This window comes from Takifugu flavidus, chromosome 11 (genome assembly GCF_003711565.1).
Source record: "Takifugu flavidus isolate HTHZ2018 chromosome 11, ASM371156v2, whole genome shotgun sequence".
NCBI classification, from domain to species: Eukaryota; Metazoa; Chordata; class Actinopteri; order Tetraodontiformes; family Tetraodontidae; genus Takifugu; species Takifugu flavidus.
Genome location: NC_079530.1, coordinates 8468726 through 8479586, shown reverse-complemented (window position 1 = coordinate 8479586; position 10861 = coordinate 8468726). Strand labels below are relative to the sequence as shown.

General features: G+C 46.0%; 2 protein-coding genes and 1 long non-coding RNA gene across 21 annotated transcripts in view; 2 read left to right on the top strand and 1 right to left on the bottom strand.

Moving 5' to 3' along the window:
* LOC130534318 (regulating synaptic membrane exocytosis protein 1-like) overlaps window positions 1–2945 on the bottom strand; it is a 42631-nt gene extending 39686 nt beyond the window's left edge. For 4 of the 19 annotated variants that reach the window (XM_057048348.1, XM_057048357.1, XM_057048354.1 and 1 more), the window contains exons 1-2: window positions 2846–2943; window positions 620–1501 (exon numbers count right to left, since the gene is read on the bottom strand). In XM_057048348.1, the coding sequence (XP_056904328.1) occupies window positions 620–780 (161 nt within the window). In that variant the 5' untranslated portion in view covers window positions 781–1501; window positions 2846–2943. Of the gene's footprint in view, window positions 1–619; window positions 1502–2845 lie in introns of those variants that run through there. The other 15 variants (XM_057048358.1, XM_057048359.1, XM_057048360.1 and 12 more) reach the window with 7 other exon arrangements.
* On the top strand, window positions 2831–6528 carry asrgl1 (asparaginase and isoaspartyl peptidase 1). Its single transcript, XM_057048371.1, is given in 9 exon segments — window positions 2831–2944; window positions 3002–3199; window positions 3876–4111; window positions 4197–4339; window positions 4592–4681; window positions 4684–4748; window positions 4911–5032; window positions 5923–6033; window positions 6101–6528. Coding segments are annotated over 7 exon segments (933 nt in total). The 5' UTR covers window positions 2831–2944; window positions 3002–3199; window positions 3876–3924; the 3' UTR covers window positions 6316–6528.
* Window positions 6529–9122: 2594 nt separating this feature from the next.
* LOC130533473 (uncharacterized) lies at window positions 9123–10613 on the top strand. The gene is made up of 2 exons (XR_008952588.1): window positions 9123–9439; window positions 9960–10613. It is a non-coding gene; the product is annotated as an uncharacterized LOC130533473 (long non-coding RNA).
* Window positions 10614–10861: the final 248 nt, after the last annotated feature.

Genomic DNA, 10861 nt, shown 5'->3' with positions numbered 1-10861 from the left:
AAGAGCGCTGGCCTACATACGGTTGGGAAAAAAAACGCTCAACCGCACCCCAGAGCTGCAAACAGCAGCTGTTGAGGTGGAATCTGCACATGTAAAAAGCCAATAGGGAAGCTTTGACTTTTTACTACTCTGGAGCCAGCCTTCCGCCAGGCTCCTGCAGCCTGCTGCTGCATTTAGAAGTGAAAGATGTCCAAGTGCACGCCACTTGATTAGGGTGTGCAAAGATGAGTCAATTTCTCTGGGTGAAGCTGCGATGCTGACGACGATGGGGGGCACGGCGACACGCCCCTCCATCCACGTCCCAGCCTCACTTCCAAAGTAACAGTTTGCTCTCAGCTGAATCTCTCACGGGGATCTGCAACCTAAACGTGAACCTAGTGGTCCCTTTACTGGGGCATGGGAGCTGGTGTGTTCTGTGAGGAAGGAGGGGGTACAGTGAACACACACACACACACACACACACACATCTAGATCAGATGAGTGGTGCTGATTTCCTCTATATGAGCTGATAGAGGTGGATGGACCTCTTACAAAAAGAAACAGCCCAGGCCCAATCTTTCACACACACACACGCACGCACACACGCACAAATACACAAAATCTTTCTGCTCTCTCTTACTTTAACATGGCCTCATCCTTCGCCTCTTCCTCACGTTGCCGAGCCAGAACAGCCATGATGATCTTCCTCTCATCTTCCGTCAGATGGCTCAGGTCCGGCTCCGGGATGGTCGGGGCGACGGGTGGGCGCGGGCCGCCCCGCGGGCCCACCGAGGCGAACATCTTCTGCCACCACCTTCCGCCTCCCTCTCCTCCTCTACTTACTCCCCGCCTCGGTCGGGATCACGGATAGAAAACCCGCTGACGGAGCCCACGGATCACGACATGGCTCACGGAAAAAGGGGTGGTTTGAGGGGCTGGTGCGGAGTTCCCATGGCGGCGGCGGGGGGCACCCAGGGCGGCGGCGGCGGCGGTGGCGGTGGCGGCAGCGTCGACGCTAGCTCCCGTAGTAGTAGCAGCGGTGGCGGTGGTGGTGATAGTGGAGGTGGCAGCGCCTCAGTTCCCGGTTTTCAGCCTCTTCTCCCTCTTGCTGTTCCGCTATCTTCTCCCCCCACCCCCTCCCACCGCCCGCCCGCCCGCCTCTGCCCTCCACCACCTCGTTTCACGGGAAGCCCATCTCCGGTGGCCGGTCCGGACGACAGCACTTGAAAGGAGGGAGTCTGTGTTCCTTCCTTCAGGCCGGGCACAGCGCGGAGGTCCCTGGAAGCCGCCTCAGCTCTCCCTTCGGTTCGCCAGGCTGGCGGTGTGGCTGCGGGGAGAGGCGGCGACTCGGCTTTTTTTCCCCCAGCGCCGCCGCTGATGCTGCTGCTGTCAGAGAGACGGAACCGTCAATGGGACCGCAGCCTCTCGGGCGCGTGCACAAGCTTGCCTTGCGCCGGGAGCGCGCAGCTCTCATTTGAGAATGGGGGCTCCGCACACCGTTGAAAAGCGCGGTCACGTCACTCTGTAGCACACAGGAAAAAAATAGGGTAACTATGGTGTCCATTATGGGTTTTTCCAAGAAAGGCATGTCTCATTCATTCATTCATTCATTCATTCAAACGCCCCTTTGTCTTTTTAACCCATTGGTCAATTATAATTACACTATAGACGATAAATATACTTTAGAGTTAATCTGTGCCACAAGATCAGCATTTTGGAATTTAGCATTTCTTTTCATATTTAACACTGAAGCAATGAAAGTTCCTCTCGTCACAGAGACACTGGTCTCACTGTAGATCCATAACTTCTACTCTATTTCCATCAAACTCTATTAGGATACTCGTGTTTTCAACCCCAAATCTTTCAAAACCAAAAGTAAATAGCATTTTTAGCCTTGAAATTGCCTATTAAGTGACAAAAACGAAATGTCATTAAACATGTGGGTGTATAAAACCCTTTGGCAGTAAGAGTGTTCGCCCTCTCCACCTCCCCCCTCCCATTCTTATATTGTTGCGTGTAAGAATGACGCGCATCCTCCTTTTTCATCTCCTCCCACCCACTCTTTCTCTCCTCCATCCTTCCATCCTCCCCGCTTCTCCGTCCTTCTATTGCACACACGCACTCATACGCACGCACACGCTTCCTCATGCTGAAAAACAATTTAAAGGCAGCCTGAGGTTTCCCACACAGAGGCACATGTGTGACATTTTCGGTATGTCACAGGTTAGTGAGCCATTAAAGTACTATACATACATACATACATACACACACACACACACACACACACGAGTGGAGCTGATGCTTCAGCACCACGGTCAGCGACCTGAAATGTGTCGCTCACGTTCTGAAGAATGAATGGATGCGAAACCGGAAGGGGAAAATAAGAAGAATAATAAGAAAATAAAAACAGCAGGGCCGGCCTGAAAACATAGTCCTGGTTCGAACCCACGTCAGCACATGCAACAATAAAAAACTTCTGCAGCACAGAACACGCTAACCTCGTCCCTTCACAACTACTGAGCAGTGGCCCAACAAACGACAACAGGTTACGGCTGAAGGGTTCTAACAAGACAAGACAAATTGGAGACTACGTAGAGATGAAAAAGATGAATTTTATGGAGAAATTTAAGACTTATCACTTATATTAGTCCCATTCAACGAATATATCCATGTTCTAAAATCAAAACCCACCAAAATAAGGTGGCAAAGAAAGCAAATAAGACATAAACATGAAAATATTATCGATACTTGTAATCACGCATTAAACAAATATTATTAAACGCCCTAATGTGACAACAAATAGTAAAAGTCTCGAAAAAGTTACAATTTCAGAGCTTTTAACATTTTATTTTGAAAGGTCGTTTACCTATCCCGGAAATGCAACGGGTTCAAAAGGCTTAAGAGTCCTTAAGAGGGAGCCCCGCTAATGTTTGACACCGAACCGGAGCTGGTCATCCTGCAGACAGTAAGAACCCTGATTTTCCGATTTAACTCTGCGGATTTGTCTGTGTGCACATTTCAGGGGGTGTTAACTGGGTGTTATTAAGCGAAGCACTTGCAGCTTGATCAGGCTGAGCTGCGATCAGCTGTGGAAACATTTCTCAACGCCAGTTTGTGACGGTCTTGGCCCACAAGCAGAAAAGAACAGTTTTGGAACCTGCCAGCTGTCCCCGGCACGAAATCGAGCAGCGGGCTCCATTTTTAAAGAGCAATACCGGAGGTACCAGTATGGGTTTTATCGTCCGTGATGGCAGCAAAAGGAGAAATATTTTGACTCCGTTCGTTTATTTAGCCATGTCTCAGCTTGTTTGTGTGTGTGGGTGTGGGTGTGGGTGTGGGTGTGTGTGTAAGTGTGTTGTATGCATGTGTGTGTGTGTGTGTCCTTTTCTTGATTCTCTTGTTCTCTTTGCTGTTTTTATCCTTTGTGAGGCTCTTTGTGCTACCTAGTGTATGAAAAGTGCCATATAAATAAAGATTGAATTGAATTGAATTGAATCTAATTCATTATCTAGTTTATTCAGGACAAATGTTGTCATCACAGCACAGATGTGTTTTCTGATTCTGTGAGGCTTCAGGTAAAGATGAGCAAAACAAAAAATTCTTTTAGTTCGTTGCTGACCCACATTTGCATAGAAAACCCTGACAAGTTAAATGTTTAACTAGTCTTTTTATCCCCTGAATTATCTCCTGAAGTTGCGCAACAGTCTTTATTGCGTGACAACAATCAATAAAAGAGCAACACCTTCATTGTTGCCTTCTTGACCTCTGGAAGGCACCAGAGTTGATTTTGGTGTATAAATCTGCCATATTTCTGTGTTGGCACAGCAGCACATCTCCTAACTGTTCATTTGACGCCCCACTTGTTGCTCAGCTGATGGGGGGGGTCTCGTTCCCAGCGTTGACAAGTGCTCTGTGTTGGTTTGGCTGCTGTGTCTCATCGCCAGGATGTTGCCGGTGGTGGTGGTCCATGGAGGGGCAGGTCATTGTCCAAAAGAGATGTCAGAAAGCGCCAAGAAAGGGGTGTGCGCTGCAGCCCGAGCAGGGTACGAGGTCCTCCGGGGAGGGGGCAGCAGCATGGACGCTGTGGTTGAAGCTGTGACGCAGTTGGAGAACAATTCCTTATTTAATGCCGGTAACATCACGCCAGACTCAAAACTAGAATCTGATGATCTGAACACTTCTACAGACTACGCTGACATTCTCAAATCACACCTCAGGATGTGGGTCCGTGCTCAACATTAAAGGAGATGTGGAAATGGACGCCCTGGTGATGGATGGACAAACACTTGCGAGCGGCGCCGTGGCGGCAGTTCGTAACATAGCCAACCCCGTGCAGCTATCGAGGCTGGTTATGGACAAGGTCTGGTAAAGCTGATTGTTGAGAAGTGCTCCTCTGCTGCACTGTTTGCATCTGTTTTCTTTGTCTTCAAGAAGATCTCAAAGGAAATTTAATCAGTAGCTAAACTTGGTTAATGCTAACAGATAGAAACACAACCTGAACAATAAAGTTCAACAAAAAAACAAACAAACAAGTAGGTGAGGAACTAGTTTCGCTACGCTCTAGTGTGAGCTAAAACAGTTCCTCAAACAAAAACTTTGATCTCAATTTCAGACGAGTCACGTGTGCCTGACAGCAGGGGGCGCCCAACAGTTTGCAGAGTCCATGGGCGTCCCGCTGGTCCAGCAGGAGTCCCTCATCACCCTACGCCCGCCCGCATGCGCTGGAGGCAGAACCTGGCACCCGAGGCCAACCCAGTCGAGTGCCAAATGTGAGAAATAACTTTTTTTTTCTTAACTCGGTAATAAAATGCTGATATTAATGATGTAGACATAACTCTTTCCATGAATAGTGTTGTTGGCTGATGACTTACCGATAACAACCTTATGGGTTGTAAATTTAAATGTTATTACCCTCCCATATTTCTTCGTAGGGGGAAAATGGGCACTGTCGGAGCAGTGGCAGTAGACGTCCATGGGAACGTGGCCTCTGCAACCTCGACCGGTGGGATACTGAACAAGATGGAGGGCCGAGTGGGCGACACGCCCTGTGTAGGTAAGTCAAGATTTCAAAGTTGGACACGACAGAATCGCTTCATTTTATGTGAAATCAGTGCCCTACATGTCCATATGGGTCACCACCTTCTTAATGGTGGGATTCTATTTGTTTGTTGTTGACACAAACCCACGTTATGCTCACACCTACAGGGCCACCCATTTTAAGCTGACTGACAGATTTAGGAGATTCTGGCAGTACAGTTTTCACTTTTTTTTCTCCTTAACTTGCCAAAAGCATTTGTTTATATTGATAATCGTGGTGATTAATGGATTGGTGGTGGTATGTTTATCAATTATTAAAGTCAATCAGTCTTACAGTCACTAACCTTTCAGCAGTGTTTGAGATCTTTGGCAACATGTAATTAAAACTGTGCTCAGTTACTGAAAGGATTTGGGGAAATGTTTTCCATAAACTCTTACCTGGGAAATATGTTGAACTGAAACTTTATGCCAGATATCTTGCGGTGAAAAAGCCACCCCTAAAAGGCTGTTATATTGCAAATAATAGTTGTAAATGCGTGTAATAGCAGATGTCTAATAAGAAAGATGAGTAAAGATTGAAGTCACCACTCGTTGGCTGCGTTGACGTCGTCTGTCCACTAGATGGCACTGATGATGCAGAGAATAATGTTCAAACAAGGAAAAAGTTACAAAACATTTTGTAATCACCAGCCTGGCAAATATGGTGAGAAGGCTAAGGTTTTATTCTGTACCGGTATCTTTACCTTCTTCCTCCTGTCTCCTGTGTGTATCTGCATTTTATTTGTTTTTTTTACACCCTGTTGTTAATGTTGACTAAAAACGTTTTATCTTCTGATTGTCACTAATAAATCAAATAATCGCTGAATTGACCTGTGGGTCATGTGATGTTGTGCGTGCATGTGCCAGGCTGTGGCGGTTACGCCGACAACAGGGTGGGTGCGGTGTCAACAACAGGCTATGGCGAAGCAATCATGAAGGTCACTCTAGCAAGACTCATCCTGTTTCACATGGAGCAAGGTAACACACAGAGTGCGCACAAGTATGCAGGTGAGGAAGACCATGAGTTTCTGCTCTCTGCTCTCAGGTCAGTCGGCAGAGGCAGCCAGCGATTCAGCCCTGGCCTACATGAAGTCCAGAGTGGAAGGTCTCGGTGGGGTGGTGACAGTGGACCCTCAAGGTCACTGGGCCGCTCGTTTCTCCAGCACCCAGATGTGCTGGGCTGCAGCTCAGGAAGATGTTCTGCACTACGGAGTGTACGCGGGGGAACACCTGACCGAGAACATCACCACCCCACAATGACATCAAAATACTGATGGTTTAAAAATTAGCGTTGACAAAATAAATTATTGTATTTAATTAAGTGACCTTAAGCTATCAACCAGCTATTTTGATATTTGCTTAAATGATGTACAAGTTAAATATAATTTTAATACTTCTGAAGCAGTTATGGTGTTTTCAGTCCTTAAAATAAGAAAAAATACATTTAACAATAAAGTGTTTATCCTTGAGTGACTTTTTGGATGAAGCACCTAATTTATCTGTTTTGATCAGCGGATCAATGAACAATTAATACAACAGAGATTAAATTATAAGAAGAAAGGAAATAATAGATTATTCTTGTGTGAGAGGACACATGCGGAAAGATTCTCCTGACGTTTTCTCCAACATCCAGAAGTCATTTCAAGATGTTTTCTGTGATCCTCAGAATTTTTATGAAGGTTTATTTAATTATTTACCAGAGTATAATGAACCTCTAAACTGTCGGAACCGGTGTGATTTCATGCCGTTAAATTGAAATTTTAATTCAACTCCAGGTGGTTGTAACGTCACCTCCGTCCCGGACTGTAAAGCTCTTGCTGGCTGTCATCCTGTTAGGATCCACTAGATGGTGCTATTTCCGCACAAACTGCAACCGTCTGGCGTCCTCGTTGTCATCGTGACATAATAATAAAGCACAAGACCGGTAGTAATGTATTGTTCATCAATCTGTAACCATAACTTATTCCTAACCCGGGTCATTGGAGCCAGTCCCAGCAGAACTGGATAAGAACGCTTGATTGACGATTACCCAGGAATGGTCCACTCGGGCATCGGGAAAAAGCACAAACTGCACATTCTCTACTAAATGCAAAACTTGAATCTAGAACCTTCTTGCTGCCTGCACCTTCCTCCCTGCACATTTTAATCATTCTCTGGACTAGAAATATCTTTAGAATTTGTTGGGGGGAAAAAACAAATACTTTACATTTCAACACCTTTGAAAAGATTAGGGATTGCCAGCAGGTATACCTTCAGGCCGATAGGTACGTTTGTGTCAACATTGCCAAGTTTGGTAACATCTATGTAAACCTTTAAAAACCGGTGACACTGGGTTCTACTAGTTTCCTGCACAAAGTGTTCAGTTGTTGCTATGCTAGCAGTTAGGAAACGGCTGTAAACATTAACAAAGTGCAAGCTCCAGCGGACGGATACCACCCCCCGGAGGGCTTCTTTGTGTTAAGTAGCTATGCTCGGACAAAGACGACACAAAACCCTTTATGAACAGAACAACATTCTCTTAATTGATGAGACTGTAAAGTGGCTGAGGAAATATTATGGCTGATTGATTGATAAAGTCTGCATGTGCAGATCTTCAGGAGTTAGCTTTACCCCGGTGAGCTGGGAAGGTTAACCTGCAGAGGACAAACCCCCACGCCGTCGCTTTGACTGTCAACTCTCACACCTCATTCCCATGCCCATACTTTGCTTTGAGTATAAACACTTTAGCCAGCAAATATTTCATCCGCACTCGCGCCACACTAGGCTGCCCGCAGCCGCCTGCTGCACCTCTGTACACTAAACACGGAAATAATGGAGGCAGCGTCAAACGTAAACAACAACAGTGGCCGTGGCGAACAGCCTTGGCCTGATTTTTGGGTTCTATCTCTTCTTCAAGAGGCCAGTCTGGGGTAAAGACTCTGGGGTTTGCCCGGGGTTACCCTGACAGCACACAGTGCTCGGACAAAAGCTCCCCAGACTCGAAGCTTCAAAGTGGCGTCACATGAGCCAACGAGGCCTTTGTTTAATTGCATTAAAGGCAATAGTTTATTTTGTATTTCCTGGAGCCCTAATTGTCATATTCGCTGAGTGAACAACTCAGGATTTACATCATGGCGTGTGGAGAAGTGTCCACATTAGGAATGTGCAGACCTAGAACAACCACAAATATGAACTGCACTCACACATCATCATGGTGGTCTATTATCAGGACTGTCATGTGCTGAGTTTGGCCAAATGTGGACTCCTGGTCCAACACTTGGACCTGGAAAATGTCTGCACACAGAAGGAGACCTGAAATATCATCTGTTCACCCACGAGGAAAGGAAAAGGACATCAGCACATGGCTGACCTCGCAGCTGAGAGCAGTCTGCAAGGTGAGACGAGGCCTTGCTTTTCTTTCCACGCTGCTCATTAATTGGGTTTCAGTAATCGGGTAAAGGCAGTTCACTGAACTCCTACGCAGGCTTGTCCAAGGTTTAGAGGGCCCCAGCCTTTAGGGGGACCAGGGAGGCCAGTGAAGATGACAGTGATTGCAATAGAAACATCATTTTTGGGTCATGACATCCAAATGACCTGTTGGTCTTTTGTGTAGAGAATAAAGATAAAAGTGTTGGCAGTTGTGAGGAGGCCATTTTACTGTGAAGCACCATTTACACAGTATTAACTGTCTTATTTCTATTGTGATGGTGATGTCCGCTTCTGGTGTGGGTGGAGAAGAAGGCTTTTGAGGGTATTAGCAGGTTGTCTACTTGTGGTTTGTGTGGAAGGTTGCCAGCAATAAACAAGTCGCATTTGACGTAAAAGGAAGTGAGGTAATTTCTTTTAAAACAAAAGCCTTATTTTTCTGAGAAAATACATGTTGGGTTTTATGGGGAAAACAAGAGATTAGATTTAAAAAAGATACGTCTATACCTGTTTTTTGTATTTTATTTCCTAAATAGCAGCAGGTTTAGCAACATTACTTGGTGCCATGTTTTAGGTTGGGATTTTATTTTTTTGACGAAGCAACCGGAAGCAGAAATAAATGAAACGTAACTTCACACCCTTCATAGGAAAGAGGGCCGGACTCGGTGCAACTTTCTGACAATAAAACCCTGCAGACACCACGGTGGACGCTTCCAAATCCAGCTGGCATCAACAGACGTAAAGGGGAATCTCAACAAACGCATCTTCAGTTTTCATCTTCAGTGACCCCACGAACAGTGTCGCCCGGCGTAAAGTGGCCGGCGGCGTCTTCAGAGGACCGAGGTTCTATTCCGTCTCATAATCCCTTTAAAATTGTTTGTACAGAGTTTGCAGGGAACTTTTCGCCGCTCTTTAACATCACCCAGAAGTGACCTGAGTTGCGGAAACGACCCGCAAGTCAGTAAACCGGGAAGTGCTGGTGAGTTTATGACGTTTCTGTTTGTGTGCGAAGCCACGAAGCCGAACTTTATAGCTGTTTTTATTTCATGTGTTTAAAAATGCATCACTACTTCGATATAGCGTCGAAACAATTATTGCTTTCATAACACACCTGCACAATAAGCATTTCCTGTGTTTTATTAGACGAATGTCTCTGCTGATAACCATCTTTAATCAACACTTACCTGTAGAATAATCTGTTTGATGTTTGAGCCACTTAAAGAAAATAATGGAAACGGCAGCTGCAATCAAACTAACCGCATTTTACAGTAATAAATGATCTTTATGTGGGGAACGGGACTTCTGTTGTAACTGGATGTGAGAAGATGAACGAACTGAAATAGTGTAAAATAGTGTGACCAGCCCTGAAATTTAGTTTGGCTTAATATTAAATGTCACCGATGTTAATTAGAAGAAACGATCTCGCAGTGAGAAGGGCTAAGATCAAGTTTTAAAGGTCTAAAAGGAGTGAACTGTGTGGTTTTTACTGTTCCATCCAGTAACTTTAGATCGCAGCACAGTGGGCTTTATCTGCTGTAATCTGCTGCGGCCTGTTCATCCGACTCCTTCCTCCCCTGGGATGGTGGACACTGGTTCCCAGGCAGGATGAATGTGTGGAAGAAAAGATTCTGCATTCCAAAATGCGTAACGAGAGGCCTGTTATTCCAGCTGGAGGCAGCAGAACTCGAAGGCACGCGCAAACGTCCGCGTTGGACGGCGTTAAATCTCTGCGTCGGCACTGAGATGGTCTCGCCGTGTTGGAGATGTTTTCCAGAAGAAGCTCGGCCGAGGTGAGCGGACGTTTCCTCTCGCTCGCCGTCCGGAGAAAAAGCTAGCTTCAGAGTTTATGTGACCTGAGCGTTATGGAGTCGCCGTGTTTCTCTAGTTCTTTATTTTCTGTATGGCGTGGGCTCCGCCGATGCCCCGCCCCTTTCGGAGACTTGGGAAGAGGAAATTGCAGGCACGAGTTTGGACAGCGAGTCACCGGACTTTGATGCTAAAATATAATTTCTTAGGTCTAAAATCTGTTATTTTGGAGCTGTTTATCGTTCCATTACCAACGTTTTTCCTTGTTTACTCTCTTGATTGCCTCCAATAAAGGCGCCAAAATCATTTAAGGTGGCACTCAAACGTCCCCGTTGACAGCAACTGTACTATCGTGGAGTACGAGTGTTTCTTTGGAGATAACAAAGGAAGCGTTTGGATTGTTGAATGCGATTTATGTCCCTGTGACCTTGTCTGCATTTGTGTGTGTGGGCCGTGTGTGTTGATCCGTGTGTTGATCCAGGCCAATGGCCCTTTGTGTTTGAGGAGGGGTCTCCGGCCTCACATGGCTGACCTCAGGGTTGCTATGGAGACAAAAAGAGTGACTTCCTGAATTCCTGGCCCATCCCACAATACA